This window comes from Pezoporus occidentalis, unplaced genomic scaffold (assembly GCF_034315485.1).
Source record: "Pezoporus occidentalis ecotype Australia unplaced genomic scaffold, CSIRO_AGI_Poc_V1 ctg124, whole genome shotgun sequence".
NCBI classification, from domain to species: domain Eukaryota; kingdom Metazoa; phylum Chordata; class Aves; order Psittaciformes; family Psittacidae; genus Pezoporus; species Pezoporus occidentalis.
In genome coordinates this window covers 3124506-3147053 of record NW_026913038.1, presented here as the reverse complement: position 1 = coordinate 3147053, position 22548 = coordinate 3124506, and the positions used below count along the sequence as shown (strand labels likewise).

The window sequence follows — 22548 nt, the reverse complement described above, 5'->3', positions numbered from 1 at the left end:
GTGTTTAAGCCAAGAATACAGCCTACAGTGGTGAAGAGCAGTCAGAGCAATGCTGGGAAGAGAAAGGCTGTTACAGAGGCTGAGCCACATTACAGTGTGCAAGAAGGAGAGAAAAGGCAAGCAAAAGGGAAAAGGCTTATGAACAAGCCCTGTAACCTGCATTTCAGAGCCATGCAGAAATAACAAGAGTATCAGTCTCTCGGGTTTTTCCATTCTAAAGGCAAAAATCCTCTCATTCACCTTTGGTCACTAGGCTCCTAAGCCACAGGTGACCTACAGCAGTGGCACTGTGTTGTGTGCCCCACTCCTCAAGATGGTCCCCTGCCCAGAGAAGGTCTGTTACAGTGAACCAGTCCAGAGGACACTTCATGTTTGTCTCAGGGCAATGCAAAGGCAAACATCAGAACCACAATTAATCCAGGTCTTCAGAGACATCACTACTAAGCATCAACTCTTCCTGAGCCTCACAGCTCAGTGCAGCCAAAGAGATGGGACTGCAGGGAATCCCATGCGTCCAGACTTCTGGGCTGATTTGCAGCAGCACTGTGCAAAGAGGAAACACAATGTGTACTACCATTACCTTTGTGATAAATCCACATAAATGTTGTTCATTTATCAGTAAAAGAACCCACCTAGGGCTATTGAATACAGTACAGTTCCAAGGCACTGAGGGAGCTGAACCTGGCACAGACTACAGCATTTTGTAGAGTGCTAAACTGCAGTTCTGCAGAAGTGATTTGTGAATGAGAAAACAGAAGCCACGGTGCAAAAGGAAAGCGTCTGAGTAAACAGTGCTTAACATGATGGGACTGTGCTATTTTCCCCACAGCTGAGCCTGCCTAGAGCCTAACATGTGCAGGTTAGCCCAGAAATGTAACTTCTGTTAATCCATGACAGGCAATGGAAGCAAACACAGTTCATGTAGGAACCTGCTGTGCTACAGGAGATCTTGGCAGCCGGGTACAGTGGCTTGGAGTAAGCAGCACGGCAAGGACAAAGCAGCCCCCAGCTGTGTGAATCGGGAGATACCAGGCAAACGTCATGCTTAAACCCACAAAACGGAGCCTACTCTGCCTCTGCTCACCCTCTGCATGAGCCACAGAGGTGAGGGATGGGCTGAGATGGGTGAGCAGCAGCCACCGCAAGCAAGGGCTCAGCCCCACATCCATCGTGGTGCAGAGCCCAGGACCGCGCGTTCTTGAGCGTTTGGCGCCACCTAAGCCCAGAAACGGTCCCATTCATTCTTCCTGCTCCATTTCAGAGCAGAGGGAAAACAACACGTTTCCGTAACAAAATCCTCCTTTGCTTCTAGAGCACCAGACCTTTCAAGAGAACCTTCCATAGGAGAAATCTGGGAGCTAAGAACCCGCAAAAGGTTCTTAGGAAGGACACTTTTGGAGAAACCCTAGCACTGAAGTAAGCCCAGACTCACCATAGAGCTGGGGGACATCAGGGAGGTTGTAGAGGCTTTAACTGCCCAGATCCCAAGATCTCACTTGCACCATTTCAGGGAATTCTTCAATATTTGCTCATCGTTATCCAGTTGAATGCTGGGTGCAGGAAAGTTTTTCGCAAATCAGGAGTTCAAGCTGCAGGAAGACCAACTCAGAACGGGCAACTGGTGCCCCCAAATACCCTTGTGCAAGGTGTAGAGCCAAGCAGTTATAGAGCTCAAAAACCAACCTCAAAGACCAGATGAGCCACAAGGCAAAGGTTCAGAGAGGTACCTGGCTGGTAGTTACTGGCAGACCACATGCACTGACAGCACACACTACAGCAAGCAGGACAACGCTTGGAAGTTGGAGAGACAGAAGCATGGATACAGGAGCATGCAGGGTTAGAGGGCCCCAACTGAAGGATGGGAAAGGATGGACAGAAGCTGCATTCATCAGACATGGAAGAGCTACTGATCAAGTGAAGAAAGACTAACCTTGACAAGAGAGATGTATGTGCCTGCCAATATCTGCAATTTGTGATCCATCCATGAATACAAGCAATATGTCCCACCCAGTCCAAAGCAACACTCCAGCCCCACCGATTCCTAACTGGAGTGTTCAGAACAACAGCCAAAAAAACCAGAAACCAGTGTGCCCTGGGCTGACCTGTCACACTCCCTAGCACTGTAATTTAATTTCACACTCAAAGACCATTAACAGAGTTCAGGCAGGGAATGATTGTCTAGTACAGACATAAGTCAACTTGTATAATGCAAAGAAAACTTTCAACAGCTTTTGACCTTGCTGAGCTACACAAGATGTAAATAATGCAAAGCTTCCTGCATGAGATCTTTGGGGGACAGGAGCTCATCTTCCAGCTTCTGCAGCAGCACCTGCACACAAGGACATTCAAGGAATAAGAACTAGCTCTCAGCTGTGTCCTCCGCAAAGGTTTGCTCTCTTGAGGACCAGCTGCTGCATGGTTATTTGCTCTTCTTTGACCAGGCTCAATCCCTTAAGCAACCTGCTTCACAGTGTCCTTTTCCTGGCATTTATTCAGCTTTTGGTTTTTTCCTGGTTCACTTTCAGTGTAGCAGTGCTGACGTTTTAACCCCAGCTCCCCTGCAGTGCCAGGTGCTCACCCTGGCGTCCAACTGCCAATCCAGGACCAGGGGACCACTGCATCCTGCAGCTTTCCTTGCTGCAGAGGACAAGCCCAAGCCCCAGATCTGCTGCTCTGTTTAAAAGACATAGAAAGCAGTATTTCCACATTGAGAACCCTCACACCTCAGTGATAGCTCCAGCTTTTGAGGATTTGTTGTCTTTATAATCCCACATTCCTGCTGTCTGCCCAAGCACTAGTACCTCAGACCTAGCTAAGAAAATATAAACTGTTGGGTTTCCAGCTCCAGTAGAAATCACAGCAGTGGGTAGAAGTCAAGTAGCTAAATGTTTCCCCAACATTTTCTGTGTTTTATATCCTAGGAACATTTATATCCATTTATCCTAGGACCAATCTGGGCTTTGGCTCAGGACAAGAACATTTAAGTCACTTCAGTGAAGGCTACAGAGGAGCAGAGTTTCTAACCACAGCAGTAACACACTTGCTATTAGAGAGGTTATTTATTCCCTTTCTTATCCGAGAGAGATTAGGCCTTCCAGTGGGGATTATTCTACATCAGAAATATAGCAAACCAGGTATTGCCAGCAACCCGCCAAACTCTGAGTCCTGCTGCAGGTGCAGCATACACAAGCTGTTGGCTAGAGCATCTCTTTGCACACTTTAGCATAGCTTTAGAACGGTGATAGGAGAACAGGATCCTAGCAGAAGGGGTGATCAGCAACTTGGATTGGTTCACATTCGATAATCCCCGAATTTTCCTGTCCCTAACAGAGATCAGGCTGCAGAGGCTGCAGAATACAGCCCTGTGGAAGGGGACACAGCTGAAACTTCAGCAAGAGGAAAGGTATAGAACAATCGGAACACAAATCAGACTACTGGCTTTGGAAACTGATTTTTCCAATTTCTGATGACTATTCTGTGCAAGTGGAGAAATTACTTCAGACTGGGAGCAGGCTGAGATTTACATATGTGCTTGCTTGCTTTCTCAATCCTTGACAGTTAATCCGTCTTGGTTCAAATCCTGGTATCCAGTACTGAAAGTACCACCAAATGCATTTAGTTACCTTATCTGTTAAGCACATGGGAGTGCAGCAGTAGCTGTTGAGATGATCGGAGACCTGCCTTTCATGATAGTGCATTAACTGTAAAAGTGTTATCTCAGGCACTGCTTTGCAGAACTGGCTTTATAATCAAAGACCAGACGGATTTCAAAACACAAACCAACATTAGGGAGCACAGTTATGCCTCAGTTAGAAATAATCTTCCATCACATAGCAAACATACATCTGATGGTGACAGAATACCTCCAAACCAAACACAGCATTATCAGCTCCCAGGAGAAAGAAATACAAGAAACATGAGAACCTGCTAGAGCAGAGCATTACCTGCACCCAAAGTATTCATTCACCAGGAACACAACCAGCTTTTAATCCACTGGGGCTAGCAACACCCACAGAGCAGCAGGGGCCTCCCTTAATGTACATACACTCCTGAACTCAATACTGCTTCACGCACCTGAGAGCAATAGCCAGTAGGAAACAAGGCTCAGAAGTAATTTGGTTTGGTTTTTGCTCTGACCATCACCTGCAATTACCCCCTTCCTGCAATGAGTAGTTTACTGCCGATTTACACACTCAAGTCGCACTTTACATTGCCCTATATCACTTTTAGTACTGCAGTAGGTAGCACTTGGCAGCAGTGGGAACCTGCCTGACGTGGGACAGTGCAATCTCATGGTCCAAAGGTTCCTAGCACAGCCCCAGAGGGACCTTTCCCTCCCCTCCATACCAGCACACCTTACATAGGTTCAGGCAAGAGCATCCAGCACTGCAGCTGCACAGATTGTCCTACAGCACATTGTGCTATTGAATTTACACACTAAGTAAATGACAACACTCTATTGCTACTTCCAGAAGCAAAACATTCTGGGTTTACCCAAAGGAAGACAAAACAAAACTAACTGCTTTTAGAAAAGAAGTCATTAAATCACATCAAGCTATAAATGTCTGAAAAATTGATCAAATTTCTAACACTGCCGTTAAGAATGAGGTGTGAAGAATTGCAACATTGAATTTCAAACTTAAACTGTAGCAGGTCACATGCATCTGAGAGCCAGTATGCAGATCCCAAGGGCCTGAAGCCAAGGAGAGGTTAACAAGAAACATGTCCAGTCTTGTTGACACTCACTGCTATACAGTGATACCAGCAACGACAATGCTGCTTCGCTTTACCTTACACATCACCCAAGGCTTTCACTCCCACCCAGCATTATTTGTATTCTGGAGCGCTGGCACCTCGTACCGGTTGGTTGAGTTCAGTTATCAGCTCCCTTCAAATCCAGCCAACCAGGCTGCCGGCTGCTGCACTTCTTGGACAAGTACAAGACACATAAAAGGCAACAAGAACCTGACACCCGGCTGTGCGGCCAGCGCCAGCCCGCTTGTTTTCTCGGCTCTGTTTTCCCAGGCTGCGGGCCGGGATTGGCAGGCGATTTTGGAGCGAAGGACTTTGAATTACAGCGGGTGGATTTGGCAGGAGCGCTGCCCGCGCTGCGACTGCACGGGATGAAAGTGCATTTACTGCCGCAGGTTGGAGGGGGGAGATAAGTAGAAACTGCCCCCATGGCGATCTCTGGAGCTTGGTAAACCAGCAGAGAGCACAGGGGCTCAGAGCACCGGGTACCTGCCCTCTCTGCAGCACGATCGTATCTCACACGGTCCAAACACCAGCACTTTGCTTGCCACCTCCGTGCGTGTCACCTCGCGTGTCACCAACACCTCTGTCACACCCCCCACCCCGGGAGACATCGCAGGGCGGTCCCGTCGGTTTTTATGTCAAGCCCCACGGCATGGGGATCCTGCGGAGCGGCCGCTCCGGTCCGCCCCTAAGGGACGCAGGGGGATAAGGGACGCGTCGCACCCCACTTACCGGCGCCGGCCGCGCGGCGCGGGACGGACTCGGCGTTCCCCATAGCAGGACGGAGCGGGGCGCGGAGCTGAGCGGGACGGGACGGACAGGACGGTGCGGCGCGGCGGGAGGCAGCCGAGCAGCACCGGGCTCCTACCGCGCTGCGGATTCGAAGCTGCCGCCCGCTCCGCCCAGCGCCGCCACCGCCAACCGCCGGCAGCGGGCGGGACCGGGCGGGCGGCCCTCGGCTCCTCTCAAGGGTCGTTGTCTGCATCCCGGTGCGCCCCTGTCCGCCTGCAGCGGAGAGGCGGCTGCGCCGGTGTCAGCCCGCAAAGGGACATGTCCGTGCCCAAGCACCCATCTCGGCTAATAATGTGTGCACCCATGGCAGCCTGTGGAAGGAGCTGCCTGCCCCCATGCCGGCACAAGGAGGTGCTTGCACCCATAGCAGCCTGCAAAGGGAGATGTCTACACCCATGGCAGCCTGTAGAAGGAGCTGCCTGCCCCCATGCACGATGTCATCCTGCAAAGGGAGGTACTTTGCCCCTGCACCCCTTCCAGTCGGCGAAGCCTGGCTGTCTGTGGCCATTCCCCCCTGCAGCCTGCAAATGCAGGGGGGTTTCGTGCCCATCCTCACGCCAGTTTGTCCAGACCAGTTCTCTGAGCCCACGTGGTGGTCTCACATGGCCTGACATTTTGAATTAGCAGACTATGTCCATGAGGCAACAGAAAGGGCTTCTGCATGGTCCCTGCATAATGCTGATAACATGTAATATACTATAATTGCTTCCTTTTCTGAAAAGACTTTAAAAATTAAAACCACAAACGCAGTACTAGTGCAGACTAGTGGTGCGCTTGGAGTAACCTTCACCAGTGCAGAGCTGTGCTCTGAGGCACAGCTTATTCTAGGAAAGGGCCAAGAACAGGAAAAGGCCAATACCACATAAGAGGCTGAAGATTTCTTCCCCATCTCAAACAGCATGTGGTCTTCTTGTACCACAAAGCTGAAAGATTTACAACAGAGATGAGTCCTGCTACCCTTGGGACACTCTGTTCCCCATTATCTCATATACTCTTATATTTTGAACGGGACTAATGTAGACTTTGGAGGAAGTTAAAGAGCAAAACAGAAAGCTTGAAATTCCTGAGTGTTTCTACTGTCACAGCAGCACAGCCATCCCTGGGAATAACAGGGGAAATGAAAGAAAACTATGGTAGGGAGGATATCACTTATCCCAGTGCCGATGTCCTCTTCCACAGCTGCATCCAGAACATCATTGCTGGGTACCAGCAGCTTTGAATTGCTTAGATGCTGATTAAGACACATCCTGCCCTGACAACCATAGACAAAATAATGGGAACATGATGTGCAGAGAAGTGTGTTCCTGCTTCAAGCCTGGGAATGGGTTGAGCCCAGGAGAAAAACACCAGCAATGCCTTTGCAGGATGCTGCTGCCTTCCCTTCTCCCCACCATCCCAGTGCCCCTTAACAGACATCACGGTTTTGCATTGACAGCCCAGCTGAGGAAGGGATGTCTTCCTTGAGTGAGCAGGGGAGTGACTGCGACATGCGGATACTCCTTATCTAGCTGCTAATGCACTTTTTATCTCCTCCGTTAGGTGAGAGCAGTATGGCAAAGTCTCTAGTACTTGAGCAACCTTCAAAGCAGCCTCCTGAGCTGACGGTGCTATCCTCACACACAGCAGTTTATAGACACCTCATCACCAGGTTTGGGGTCATTAGTGTGGCTTGGGTTTCTAATAATAGCCCTTGTAACAACAATAACAGCAGCATGATGCAGAAGAACTGCTGAGCGTTCACAGCAGAACCTGAGCAAGTTGGGACTGGCAACAGGACGCGAGCAGCAGTCCTCAGCAATGCCAGCCCTTACAACAAAAAGACACTGATTTCTCAGGCTTTCTCAAAGCAAAAGGGAGGAGACATCTTGCTCTGTTTGTTCCCAGAAAACACTTAGACATACATACCTGAGGAGGGTGAGTAGCTCAGAGAGCAGCTTTCCCAGCCCTCTAATAACAGGGAAGTTGCTTCCACCTGAGCAGGTACGATGGGAATCTGACTGCAGAGGCAGCATGTGCAGCATTGCCTACTGCCATGAAATCACTGCAGCACCAGGGAAAGGGGCCCTGGAGCTGGGCAGCTTGCAGCTCAGCACACAGCAGTGCTCAACCACCCCATTTCCTGCAGTGGGGCCGGGATCACGGCCCCTGCCATCCTGGCAAGAATTCCCCAGCTGATCAAACCAGCCTCCTTTTATCTAAATCTTATCCCACCACTGCTCGAGCAGCTGCCGGGCTGTCCCCAGGAGGAGGAGAAACCCTGGGCAGGTCACACCGTGTCACTCAGCCGGACACTCACTGGCACTCAGGAAGCTGAAGGGAGCCTGACACCTCTGCTCCAAGGAGCAAAGATAGAAACCCTGAGAGGAGGATACAGGGGGGTCCTGCGGCTCCTTCCCATTCAGCTCCCACTGCTCACTTGCCCAGCCCCTCCAGGACAGTGCTCTCAGGAGGCATTGCCTCATCTGCTGGTCACAGCACAGAGCCGAGGTTCAGAAGATGATGTTCCGACAGATGCTGTCTGTTTTCTTAGGCAGCTGTTGTCAAATCACTTCCTCCGTGCAGCTTCCCCCCATAAGGGAGGGATAACGCTGCTCAGGTGTTTGCATGGTTGGTGTTTAAAACTGGCCTGTAATGTTTAACAATGTCTTGAGCAGGCAAAGAGCTATCTAGAATCACATTGCCCAAAATAGCCCCTGCATAATCCTGTACTGTTCCCGTGTCAGTGTCATGCTCTGGACAAAGGCCTGATTAGCCTAAATTTTCGTAACATTTTTTTCCACAGTTGCAATATCACAAAAAGCACAGATTTCCTACGCAGACTTGGAGCCAAAATGCATTGATCCTGACCTGGAGAAAGGCTTTTTTATGCTTCCCTGCTTCTTCAGCCTATGAATGTTCTCCTGTTGCCAAGAAGCAGTCTGGCTAGCAATTACCATAGTAATGATTACTTTAAAACATGAACATCTGTCTCCACTGGGAACCAGGCTGAGGTGGACCAGGTCATTTCATGCCAAGACCACCAAGCAGCTGTCAGGCGGCGCTAACCCTCAGCATGTGTTATTGGACTGGAACCAACAACCTTCAATAAAGCTTTAGCTCCCATTAATTCTCACACCTCTGCTCTAGGGAAGAGCATCTGCACCATGCGTTAGCCATTCTGCACAGCTGCATGAAGCAGCCCACAGCTTTCCCAGCAAGAATTGAGGAGGAAGACACTGCTTTGGAGCCCAGCCCCAAGCACACACCCTTAATCGTTTCTGCAGGGGTAGGTCCAGCTGGGGCTGGGTCAGCCTTGGCTTCAGAAGCAGATAGAAGGATGTCATCCTTAACTCATAAGCTAAGCACTGATCTAGGCACAGACACAGAGAGAGGTTACATGAGGCCACATCTCCTCAGCAATAGGACAGTGAGTTACTTCAGTGAGTAACAAAACATGCCCTTTGCATTCCTCTCCTCTTCCCAGGAGCCATTTGCTCTGAAAGCACTGGAAGAATAATTCAATATGCTGAACAAGCAGAAACGAGAGCAGCCCTTACACAAGCAGAGCACAAGAGCTATTGCCAGTAGCACATCTGGGCTTAGCCCAGCCCCTGCTGTTGTGCACAGTGAGGTTTTGTTCCAAGGCCTCCAGTGCCCATGCACTGGCAGGTGGTTATGGAGAATCCCTCTAGATTCCTCTCCGCTTGTGCTGCCAGAGTGATGCCTGTCCAGCAGCTGGGAAAGGTGCAGACACATGAGAGCAGAAGACACCCTGGCTTGAGTAGTGAGTAGCAGCAAGGATTAGGCTCTCACTGACACAGTGATATTTTGGTGTCTGTCATAGTGTGATCCTGGAAAAAAAAAGTATTTTCATTTCTGAAACTCTGATAATTGCAGTAATAATGGTTGGCTGCTTTTGTAACAATTTTATGAGCAGATCTCAAAGAATTCCACAAACCATCGTCCCCAAACTGAGGAGAACCCCATTCCCAGGAAACAGCAGGAATAACGTTTCATCATGGTCACTCTGTGGCAGTCCTGCTACAAACCCCCACATTTCCCTGTACTCACAATGGTTTTGTATCCCGCAGTGTTATGGCATGCTGTTATTCAAAACTTGGACACACACAGAAGGTGCTACTGGGGAACAAAGAGTTTACACTTGGTCACTTTACATTTTCAGTGCACAGCTCTGTTAAGGACCACTTCCAGAATACCAAAACTGAGTTCTTGCTGTGAGGAACAGCTGAGCGACATGACAGAGCAGCACAGCTGATTCAAGTGATGCTGCCTCCAGTACCGCTTGAATCCTGACCTCGGATGACTCCACCAGGCAAGGTCCTTCCCCTGTTTTTCCAGCATTTCCTCCTCTGTAAAAAGCAGATAACAATACTGAATTCTCCCCTCAGGATGCTGTAGGAATTAAACAGCCACTTATCCTTAAGAAAATACAGTGAAGATTAAAGACGCTCCGAAAACACACATAGAAGAACCGAATCGCTCAATTACATCACGATCGTTGTTCTCAGTACAAACAACGTAATCAGTTGTGAACTTCCTTGGGCACAGATATGCAGTAAATGCCTGTGAACTTTCGTCCACAGCCCCCGGTGAAGCGGGTTCCTCCTCCGGCCCGGCCGCTCCCGGCACTGCTGGGATCTCCCACTAGGGGGGAGCTTTTCCCTACAAACCACGCGTCCAGGGAAAACAAGTCTAAAGCAGGTTTGCAACGAAAACCCTCCCGACCTGCTCTCGGTGGAGTGGAGGAGTTCTCTCTCAGTTTGTCTGTGTCACTTGGGAGCTCTGATACTGGTACTTCACCAGTCACCTCTGGGAGTAAACGTTGGCACTCTGGATGCACAAAACCCCTGTCAAGACAACCAGCAACAGCCAAAGAGGGATGACATCCTTCCAGTGAACTAGTCCAGGGTCCTCTGCAGACAAAGCCAAGCACTTCCATGTTACAGTACTTTGCAAGTGGTCAAAAACCCTGGAAAAGGTTTCAGTATGGGACAGCTCGCTGGAGTAACAACAGACCCTGCAGGAGGATGGAAGGGAGATGATACCACGCAGACATCCCTTCACCCTCCACTGCTGCCTGCAGCAAACAATCTTCCTGAGGACAGGAGTGGGCAGGAAGGAATGAGATGTCCTTACTGAGGCTACAGCAGGCTTCTCAGACATCTGTAGCATGTCATGCATCAGCACACACCTGAATGTCATCTGGTAAGAAAAGCATAGGGAAAAAAAAAGATAAAACCCCCAATGTGGGTGCAGGCCACGTGAAATTAAATGAAATGAAATCACTGGCAGTTCCCCACCCCTGCTCCCAGGCCTTGTCCCCCAGAGACCAGCCAAGCCAGCATCTGCCAGGAGCAGGGACCATCCTATCCTGTGCCTCAAAGCCCAGCAGATGGCAGAGGTACATACAGCGATGAGGAAGAATGTGCTGTTAATGACAGACACGGTTACTCGCACGGCGGTACCCGGTACCTCCCAACCACAGCTCCAAGTTTTATTGGGTTGAGCATGACAGGGCGATATTTCTATAGCGCTTTTCACCCTCGAGATATTTCAAGGCTGAACATGCCCACTTCTGTCCTGGGGCATATACACTGTGAAATAAATGCTTTTCATGTTCAGTGGACACAGACAGGCAGAACACGCACTGCCCCGAGGTCTCGTGTGCACTCTGTGCAGCCTGTTCATAGTGAGAGCTGCTCCCTGGGCTCATTCATCCTGTCCCTCACCCACAGCAAACCTCTTTAGAAACTTCCAAGTGCCCACAGCTCGCTCAGGTAAACACTGTTGTGGCCTCACAATATCCAGGAATGGCAGATGAGTGTCCCATCTCCTTAAATTCAGCCTGGAAAAAGATATCTGTGTAGGAAAGAAGATACTTTTACAGAACATGATGAGCAAGGGAGCCTTATTTAAACTCCTGGCAGTTATTTATTGGTTTGGTTTGCCGTAGCTATTTTAGAGGTTGTCATATGAGAAGCAAACTAAAAAAACCTCCTCTTGGCTAATGTGACAGCAAGGTTGGGCAAGATGAATCTCTCTGGAGGTGGGACTGTCTTTCCTGTGGGCGTACTGGCTTACACCCACAGCTCCACGACGAACAGCAGTTTGACAGTGACAGCAGCACAGTCCAAGGGAGGAGATGGAAAACCACAAGTCAAATCACATTTACTGGGGTTCTCACTTGGCTTTCTTACCAGACTGAAAACCAGGATATGACATTTTTTCATCACACCTTGGAGATAACATTGTTTACTACTGCTGAAACATCTCTCAGTGCCATGTAATCACTGGGGTAGTGTTGCAGGTTTCAGAGCAACCCCAAGAAGTGTCAGCAACAGTTTGACATGGGGCTGGAAGTCCAGATGTGTAAGGTGTCTGACAGCAACTTCTGCTTTGGCTTAGCATGAGTCATTCCATCACTCCTCTAAGTCATAGGATTTAATGGCCTGTCCTTTCAAATAGACAGAAATGGTGGAAAATGTGCTGAGGAGTATTTCAAAGTGAGTGGAAAGTGATAAAAGCACTGGCAGTCAGTGCCTGGGACCTGGCAGAGGTACTCAAGAGGCCTGAGCCCCATTTCTCTCTATCATCTCCCTCACTCTCCTTCACTGACTTTCTGGATTATTTTTAACACATTACTTCATGACTCAGTCACCTCTTTCTTCTGCTTAAAGACGATGGAGACTCACCTCCTTGATAAAGCACGTCAGGTTCTACAGCTGAAGTGACTACTGTCTGAATAAGAGCTTGAGATCACCGAAACCTGTCATACCCCTGCGGTGGTCACTGTCTGATGCAGTGTCTAACAGAGTGACAAAGTGTTGACTGACAAACCATGTCCCTCAGCAGTGCCTTTCTGGGCTGACGCTGTTGGGACCCGGCTCGCAGAGAGAGGCTGTTCACGTGGGCAGAGCAGAGGCTTGCTCCCCAGGTTGCAGGATTTTGGTTGAAGACTATCACTTGGGGGTTGTTCTTGCCTCATTAACAGGCTCATGTCTTACCACGGCTGTGGAGGTGCAGGTCAGTGAGCCACAACCTGCTTTTCTCCTTCCTCATTCCCTCTGGAGTCTGGATTTGCATCTGCATTTCCAATGTGAAAGCCTTGAGTTGTCTGAGCACATTTCCCGGTGTCTCTCTGGTGACACAGTGACGCAGCAACAGCACAGCTGGGACAAACCTCTCCCAGGGCTGCGAGCACATGCAGGGGCCTCACTTCACCCAGCAAATGTCAGTAAATTCCAGAAAAAAAGATCAAGTAGCAAACAAAATTAGCTCTGTGGGCTCCGCTTGCCCTGCCAGGAGAGCTTGTTTAGTGTGGGAAGGGGAAGTGCTGTAGGTAGCATGACCAAGGTATGTGGGAGGAGGCAGAGAAGGAAAGCTGATCCATCCTACCTCCTTTGTGCCGCTTCAGAATACGAGACCCAGCAGTCAGAGGTGGAGGCTATAAATGGCTGGTCAACTGAGGAGCAATAAAAGGACACACCATGTCCCTGAGGCACTTAGCAAGCCTGAGAATATATGGCCAGAAGGGTCAAGAGAGCGGGATTGTGCAAGGGGATTTTCAAAGGACTGTTTTCTCCTAACTACTAATAGCATTTAAAGTTGCGATAGCATTAACCTCAGCTCCTGCTGCAGGGCATCAGCTGGTCCATCAGGATCCCTCTACCTCCCTCCCAGCCCAGCACCATCAGAGCTGGCCATGCTGCTTCCAGCCATGTCAGAGGCAGGACACTGATCTGAGCACAGGACATGATCCAGTATGAGGGCTGCCTTTCCTGACATGCCCATCTGCATTCACTCGCTCATCTTCCAGTTTTCTCTGCCACCCAAAACAGTGCTCAGGTTTCACCCAGAAGCACGTTGTACAGAGGGTGACCAGCTTCCTTGTGCCAAGTCTGCATGGAGCCAGGGACCTATCCCACACCTCTGACCCCAGTTTCCACGCACTAGAAGCAGCACTGGTATCTCTGGGGTGGCAGCGGCTGCCATGAGATGCAAGGCCACATCCCACCCAGGAAGGCTGCAGAGTTTGGGAGTTAGGAGCGAGGTCATCTGCTCGTACAAGGACTCATCTTTCTCTCTTAGATGTGGGTCTGGAGCCTCACTTCTGAGCTCCCCCAGCTCAGGATGGTCAGGACTGGGTGGGCCCACTATGGAGCCAGGCAGCAGATGTGACACAGATGTGGTTCACATTTCCCTGGAGCTCCCTGTGACTTCGTCCCCCTCTCCTGAAGTGTATCTCAGGAGCCCTATGGATCCAAGGTCCAAGCAGAACCTTCTCCTGGGGCAGTAACTAACTCCCTTAGTACTCCCCCTAATCCTCTGATGGCTTGACGAGGACAGCAGATGCTTCACACATGCAGCAACCCTATGGCACGGGCTTCAAGCCATACCCCAATGGCAGTGAACAGGAGGTCAGTGCTGAGCAGGCAGCGCAGGAGGCAGAGCAGAACAGGCAGCACTGAGGCTCCTGCCCTGCCCATGCTGCCTGCTGCACAGCCGGTTTAGGGCACAGCAGGGCCAGGGAGGTTCCCTGACTGCCAGGACCAGAGCAGCACTGCTCCCTTGTTGAAAGGGGTGGGGGTTCTCAGAACATTCATAACAGTCCCGCCAATGGGCCCGCATCCATTTCCTGGAAGCTTTGCCTTTTTCTGCTCTGCGAAGCCCGGATGAGCCTGAAAAACCAGTTTGGTTTTGTTCCATGCTGATTTTTCATCATTTCTTTCCCTCTGCACGGGTGCCAGCACTGCTGTGCCGTTGCTATGTTTTGTGGTGGTTAAGCACGGCACGGTTCCCATTTCAGGCGCTGACGTGAACCCTGCGAATCTGGAACGAGTTAAACCAGCCCTGCTGCTGCAGGGAGTGTGGCAGGCCCCCCAGCCCCACAGCACCCTCCTCTCACCCACACAGAGCGGCCGAGGGAGGAGAAGCACAGCAAAAGCTCCACATTGAAAAGAGCTCCAAACTTTTCAGGGGAAAACGTGTCCAGCAACTGGCCTGAAAGAGCTGGAGCTGAGCTCAAAACCTGCCTGAGGATGGCAAGCTTTCGTATCCTCTCAGCTGAGTTTGGGATGAGGATGCTGGCAACATCACAGATGGAGAGTGTTCCCAGGGTGGGTCCCTGGGTCTAACACCCCACAGGGACATCACCCAAAGCATTCAGGGCTGTGTTCGCTGTTTCACAAGGCAGACAGCACACGATACAAGCCGGCAGACAGCACTCCGTACTGCTTGGGGCTGAAGGAGCTGTGCCAACCCCACCAGACCTTCATCACCCCACTCCCACCTCTGAGGCTCAGCCCACTGTGGGGTGCACAGGGCAGGAGGAAGGGGCTGGGGTGCTCTGCAGCTCATTGCTCCCCCTCGCCAGCTCCCTCTGCGTCAGGAGAAGTGCTGTGCTGCTGCTGGGATTGCAAAACCCTCTCCTGTGCTGTGTTTGAGCCTGGTTTTCGCCAGCGTTACCAGGGTACAGCAGTGACTAATTCTCTCCAAACTTTCAGTTTCAGCCTCAAGCACTACATTTCAGAGGGACCTGGTGTCTGTTGTGTGGGTATAAAGCCCTGAGACAGCTCAGTGCTGCGGCTATCTAGGGCAGAAACATCCATACACAGAGATCAGCCTCATCACCGGTGCTGCGCTGAGCAAGCAGGACCAAGCCCAGCCCCAGAAGGCAGATGGGACAGGGACAAGCACACACTCCCCTCTCTGTAACTTTCCTACAGCTGCTGAAGTCCTGGGGGCCAAAAAAAACATTTGCTTTCTTGTAAGGCAAAGGAAAGAAATGCTGCAAAACGAATGTTTGCAAGCAGGAAGGTGAGCAAAACACAGCGGCCGTTTAAGTAGCTTCTGTTCTGAAAGTGATCTCTGGACACCACATCAGCAACTAAGGTGTAGAAAAAGAGGGGTGAAGGGCGCAAGGACATGGAGATGTTTTTACTTGAGGGGAACCGGAGTTCAAGCACCAGCCCATGCACGATTCCCGCCTGCTTTCCAGCAGTCCTCAATGAAGCCGCGGGTCTCCCTCCCTCCCGCCCGGCTGGAAAAGTACAGCGGCTGCGAGAAGCCTCTGGATGCAGGCTTGGGGTGGGGAAGAGGAGGTTTACTTCCACCCCGGCGTGTGAAAAGGAATACGGGTCTGGAAAGGTGCCATGGCAATGGGTTGCGATAATAGCTGCTGGAGACAGACTCGGGTACGGGGGGGTGCAGAGTCCCTGCGCAGCTATGGGAGGAATGTCCCCTCAGGAACTCGCTGTTCCTTCCTGCACTGCCAACGTCACCGTGCGGAGCAGGAGCCAGGCAGGAAGGCTCACACAGCCCCTCTGCTCTCAGCCTCCTCCAGCACGGATCCTGTGTGCTCAGCCCCGCACAAACAGCCCCTTTCTGATGGGAGCACGTGGCCAGCTGCTCCCCATGGCTGAGGATGAGCTAAACCAGGGCCAGGGGGATGGCAAGGGGAGAAGGCCAGTGGTCTTGCAAAGCCCTTTCTCATGTGAGGACCCCCAAGGGTCGTGTAGAGGGGTCCTGACACAGCCAACACCTCCCAGGATGGGCATGGCTGTGCTGAGCAGCTGCTCCACCTTCACATGTGAGGACAAATCCAGCACACCCAACTGGCTCCTCTGCCACCCTCTGCATCCTGGGACAGGGGCTGGCTGGCCACTTGTCCAGCATGGATGCTCCACTGTGTGCTCAGTTCCCTGCCCTCCCTGCCACAGTGCTCACTCTTCGGGGTGTCACTGCACACCCCACACACGTCAGCCGTGTGCAGGGACAGCTCAGTGATGAGCGTGCCAGCAACATGCTCCTGTGTGGGCAGTGACACCAGCACAGACATCGCACAGGAGGAGCGTGCTGCCCCTGCAGCACTCACACACCCCTTGCTCCCTGCATGGGCTCTGCACCCCCGGTTGTACAGGCTGCTCCCACAGAGCAGCTGGCAAATCAGCTCGGGCATCACTTCTTATATCCAGTGAGCTCCAGCACCTCATCTGAACCTTGCAGCACAGGGGAGCGGTTCACACAGCTCAGGAAGACGATAAACATATCACAGCCACCAGGCAATGGGACAAAACAGCACAGTGCATCTGCAGACATGGCCAGCACCTTTGGCCATGACAAGTGGCTGCTCAGCTTGCCACCATGCTCCCACAGGCAGCCTCCTTCTTGCAATGCCATTTCTCATTCATTTAGCTGCCTTTCAGAGATCCATTACTGGCTTAAAGGGGAGGAGGAAAGAAGGGAAGTGGAGATCTCTGGCTGGATCCAGGACTGCAATTTGGTAGAAAGCCAGATTGCAAGGGAGGCAGCCCAGAGCAACTGGTCCCACTACTGACATACTGATACCCACTTACATCATGGTGGGAAGGGCAAAACCAGGGGAAAACAGCCCTTCTACCTCACCAAATGGTTTTATGGCTCTGAGCATCTGCCTTTTCACCATCTTGCTTCAGGAACCTTCCTTGTTCATCCATCCAAGTCTCCTGCTGCCAGTCTCCACATCTCTCTCCACACAGAACATTACCACACTGTGCAGAGAAAACAAACACAAATATGAAGCAACTTTCCTTCCCCTTCAGTTTGCCTTAGCTTCTTCTCCAGTATCTCCTCTTGCAACAAACACAGAAGTTGCTGACCCCTTTGCCTCCCCACTTCCACAGTGACTTTGCAAGTCCTACGCCTCGCTTACTCCCATCTGCGTTCCCACTGCCCCCCATTTCTGCTCAGCTCTTGGTTCTTCCCCCTGCAAAACAAACAGATTTTCCTTCTCCTCCACCCTCCCTGCAAGCCCAGGTGCCCTGGGGAGAAAGAACAACCCCTCTAAGCATAAAAATTTGGCAGAGCACGTGTTGACATTAAAGCAATGGTAAGATCTCAAGGCCAGGTTTGACGGTGCTTGAGCAACCTGGTCTAGTGAAGATGTCCCTGCCCATGGCAGTGGGGTTGGAACTGGATAAGCTTTAAGGTTCCTACAACCCAAACCACTCTATGATCTCCTGACCACTGCACCCTAAAAATGCGCAGTGTTCTCCACCAGAAAAAGCCTGATGGATGTGTGCTCTCATCAGTGAGCTGCTTCTGCCTGTCACCAGCCTGTGAACAACCCAATGACATCTGATAATGTCAGGGCATAACACCACCGTCTTCATTCTAGAGAAAAGTAAACTCAGGTAGGAAAACAGGAGGTGGCCTGGTCAAAGTAACACAGAAATATTCTGAGAATCAATGATTTCTAACACTGTCATCTGCTCTTTCCACTAAAACACAAGCCAAGAATTCCTCTACAAGAATTACATCTCCATCACTTGAAATAATTCATCAGGATGGCGTTCTTCTAAACAATAGGCTCCTTTTCAGCCAGAAGTTTGGCTTACATTATGCAGAACTTTAATTGTATAATCAAAATAGTCTGTTCTGGCCTTATAATTCAGTTTGTATCTTTACATCTGCTACTCTTGGTAACCAGAAAAAGTTGATGAGAAACATCACTTCAGTCCCAGTCTGCTGGATCCGATTGTTTCTATCTACCTGCAAACAGACCTTGTTCTCATTCTGATGTTATTACTCATTTCTTTTGTGTTTCTGTAGTAGGTGGAAGTGTTTTGCGTCCTATCCCTGAGAACCAACATTTTTTATGTAAAGTATTAAACCAGCTCTGATTGGAAATCCGTAAGTGGAAAATTTTCATCCAGCCTCAAAAAAAGCCCTAAATGCTCCTCCAAAAGAACACCTCAAAGGAAAAGCTGCCAGTCTTGTGCTGGGCTTTGGAAATACCAAATATTTCCACTTTCAATTTACGATTAAGGAAAAACTCTTTCTGGTGCACAGCTGAGTGAAGGTGACAGAGCAGTCTTGCCTAAGTGCCACAGGTCTTGATTAGCCCCCACAATTATGGCCTGCTCCAGCACCAGCACCTGAATGCAGGAGCAGACCTTCCCTTTTCCTACCCCATTAATGTGACAACCCCACTGGAATATGGCCCCTAGCACTATTTGGGGCCTCTTGGTATCACTACAAGCCATGTAGTAAACAACTCCTTTTGGTCAGTTCTTTTTAGGAGATTCTTTAAGCCCTGGTGAACAAATGGTAATCTGCTGCACTTGAGATCTGGTTGGTCTGGATTGAGAGGCAGGTCCAAAATTGATAAAAGCAACCAGTTAAGTTTCCAGCTCTGCATTTAGCATCCCTGTTCACCCCTGTCAGCCTTGTTAAATGTTTTGGAATCTCAAACTCCCCCAGCGGCCTATTTCAAACAAATGCAAAGCCCTCCAGTGTCCTCAATAAACCCCAGCTGTAAACCAGACCCAGGCCTTTTTGATTCCTGATCCATGAGCAAACCATTGGCAACAAGCACTCAACAGCAGCAGCGAGCACAGAGCTCTCCCTCTGGGTGAGACCTTCATGGCCCCCAGCTCTCCCCGCCTTGTTTTTGTCTCTCTCTTCCAGCCGTGCCCAGCTGTTTCTTTCTCTCACTGCCTCCAAACCCAAACCTATGTGTTTCATATGAAAAAAGATCTCCGCATCCCCCACCCAGGAAGATCATTTTGCACCAGAAATAGGCACGCTATCCTTGGGATGCAGCCCAGCCGTCTCAAAAATAGCTCAGCGCGTAGCTCGTGGTGCCATGTACAGCTCTGCCAGCTGCCTGGACAGTCAGACAGGGTGCCAGTGGGCAGGACCTCCCCAAACAAGGCCATAAATGACCATGGTGCTCTCCAGCAAACCAACTGGTGCCTGGCAGGGAGAAAAGAGTGGGCAGCATCATGCTATGCCCCGGTGTAGTGCTGCTTGCCCCTCTTCTGCCTTCCCCAGGGCCCCCCTCTCTCTGTGCCGCCTCGACATCTCGCCTTGCGGTCCACATTCCTGCTGCTCATGGAAGACATTAACACCAGATAAAAGTACGATGAGCCCAAATGTAGCTCCCTGACGTCATCCATCCCTGGAGTCTGGAAGGGAAGCTGTAAACAGAGGAACAAAAGGCAGTTATAAACACCAATCTTCATTGGCGCCTGTGGACAAGCATTTAAAGAATACAGAGGAACAGGGGAAGGTGCTGAAATCTGGGGGCTGCTCGGCACTGTCTGCTGGCTCCAGGAGAGAAGCAACTCTCCTGGGGGAGTGGGAAGAGCGAAAGACAAAGATTGAAAGGATTCTTTTTTTTTCTCCTTGCAAATGGCTTTGTTCCTTTCTGTTCCTCCCAGTCAGTAGGAAAGGGTGGGAACTATTGTTCTATACTGTGCAATCTGCTGTTCAGCTGGCTCCTCACACCGCTCCCAGGGCAACCAGAAATCCTTCTGCTCAAAGCATCCCAGTGACGCAACAGCGGTTCCAGCCAAGCTACAGCATCCGACTGGGCTTCAACATTTGATCAACTTCAACCATCCTGCTCCACCTGCGCTAATTGCAGCAGACGCTACAGTTTGCATTAGTGCATATTGAAAAGCCCTGAGCAGTTGGATTTCTCTTACTCAGCTGCCAGCAAGACCTAAAGATGTTTTCAGAGGTCATCTCCTCTCCAGGTGCCAGGGTTGAACCACCTAGACCTGGTAGTGAGAGAAATGGTCATTGCACAGACATGGTTATAGCATCCCAGCACGCTGCAGAAGAGCCAGGCTGGCACCTGGACTCTCAGTAGCATTGATCTCCCAGCACAGCTCAGTAACGCAGGGGAAATGCCACATGCGCCCAGACGCAGACTGAGTTCGCAACTGATGCTATCACAGCCGACACGTGTAGGATTGCTGACTGTTTTAACAACAAAGACCAAGGAAGCATCCTGTAACATAACATTTAAACCAGCACATACGTGATTAGAGACGATCCACCAGACCTGGTTACGTAGTTTATGCCACTTGTTTATACTCATGGCGTACCCATTTCCTGGACAATGGGAATGAGCACTGAACACTTTAAACCACGGAAAAGCAGCAAAGTTCACACACTTCTCTTGTGTGTGTCATATGTAAGAAGGATTTTACTTGCAGACAGGATTGAAAACAGAGATGTAATTTTTAAGATACTATGGACATGTAAAATAACAATATATTAATACAAATGACGTGGCTTGTTAATAAGAAAGTCCTTTAAAATTGCCCTAAAAAGTTCTCCTCAAGAAAAGGGCTACTGTGGAAAATTATCTTTTCCATTTCTGATTTACTTGATTGCTGATATCCTCTCAAAGTATGTGCTTTTCCTCCCAGTGATTATAGTACAAACAAAAACAAAATCAATAGCTTAAATCTGGTAAAACCTTGGAATTGGCAAAATCTTAGAACTGGTGGTTATCTGATTTACACTAGTGCAAATAAGGAATAGCCCTTCTACTGTTAGTGAGGCTGAACTTAATTTTATGTAACTTCAGAACTGATTAGATTGGATATAAGGAAGAAGTTCTTTACTGTAAGGGTGGTGAGGCATTGGAATGGGTTGCCCAGGGAAGCTGTGAATGCTCCATCCCTGGCGGTGCTCAAGGCCAGGTTGGACAGAGCCTTGGGTGCCATGGTTTAGTGTGAGGTGTCCCTGCCCACGGCAGGGGGGTTGGAACTGGATGTCCTTAAGGTCCTTTCCAACCCTAACTGTTCTATGATTCTATGCAAAAGCCCCTGAAATATGTAACTGCAATTATAAAGATTTCACTGCAGAAGACAAGAAAGAAAAGAAGTAGCCAGCTGGTCTGCAAGTATCAGAGTACAGGGAAATTCTCTACATGAACATCTGCAGTTTATATCCTCCATAAATTAGAAAAATGTGCCATCAAAGCCACCCCGTGCTATGACCCAGTTGCTGATTAAGAAAACCTTGAGATTTGAAGGAGGAACAACATACCAATGTGGAAATAAATTCACACTGGGTGATATTTTGAGAAGAATTTAGGGAAGACAATGAAAAGAAACCACCTCTTTCCAGTATGCAAAAGACCTGAAAAAGCCATTTTGAGACATTTCTGCTACAATTGCTGATGACAAAAAACAACCCCAAGCCCTTTCCAATAAAATTAAATTATATCAGAAATCAGAAGCCTAAAAATCACACTGGAGTTTATTATTTTAGTACAGGTGGAACCTATGTTTGGCTCTAAGGCTATAATTAGGAAGCATTGCGTGTGTATTGAGGACTTGCTCATTTATAGCTAACTGGTTACCGAGTTAGAAGGCAACTACATCATATAAGAGTCCTGTGGGAGTTTATTTTTAAACATGGCTTCTATAGTTTAGGAACCAATCGGTATTGAAATGAGAGGGATTGGTACTAAACATAACCCTTTTATGAGAAATGAAGTGTTTTCCAGGTCACTCATGACATCTCCAAGACAGTCTATACAATATAGATTTTGGAATGAATTGGTTGATGAAATTACGGTTCCCACATCCCTGCCTCACCCAGCCTGAGCACCAAACAAGACCTAGGTGAGATGTAATGGGGTTAGTAATATTAGCTGTGCTTCATCCCTGCTCCTGTGCATTGAGCATGGTTATGAGCATCCCTTCCGGCTCCCTAAATAACTCCAGCCCTGCAGACCTCAAGCCAGCAGCACATCACTGCTGAGCACCCACCTGGAGGACACATCTACCCAATGCCAGCCCCAGCAGCTGGAAGCAGCCCCTGGGTGTCTCATCTCCCCCTCTCCCCTGCCTGCCAGCAGCACCAAGGAGGGGAACCCCAGGCAGAGTCATTTCTGTCTCTAGCAGGAAACGCATGCAAATGCAAGAGCTGGAGAGCATCACTGAGGAAACCCCCCGCCCAGCAGCCTCACAGGGACCTCAACCAGCCCTCATCCCCCCAGCTGTGCCAGGAGTGCTGGCGAGGCTCAGCCTGGCACTGCGGGAAGGGTGTGCAGCAACATGCAGCAGCTGGAAAACCCTGGAAATGGAAAATCCCAGGGAGAGGGAAAAAAAAAACCTAACAAACCCACACCTGGATAACACACTGTCCCACATCATGTAAGGACAGAGAGCAAACCTGTCTCTTGCCCTGGTTTTGGCCTCTAGCCTTCCAGTGAGA

The 22548-nt window shown here is 49.9% G+C and overlaps 1 protein-coding gene across 1 annotated transcript in view; it reads right to left on the bottom strand.

Annotated features, from left to right (window-relative positions):
- The window catches only part of NEURL1B (neuralized E3 ubiquitin protein ligase 1B), a 134161-nt gene extending 128612 nt beyond the window's left edge, over nucleotides 1-5549 (bottom strand). Inside the window, exon 1 of the mRNA XM_062607724.1 lies at nucleotides 5488-5549. Coding sequence (XP_062463708.1) covers nucleotides 5488-5530 — 43 coding nt within the window. The 5' untranslated portion in view covers nucleotides 5531-5549. The remainder of the gene's footprint in view (nucleotides 1-5487) is intronic.
- Between the last annotated feature and the right edge of the window lie 16999 nt (nucleotides 5550-22548).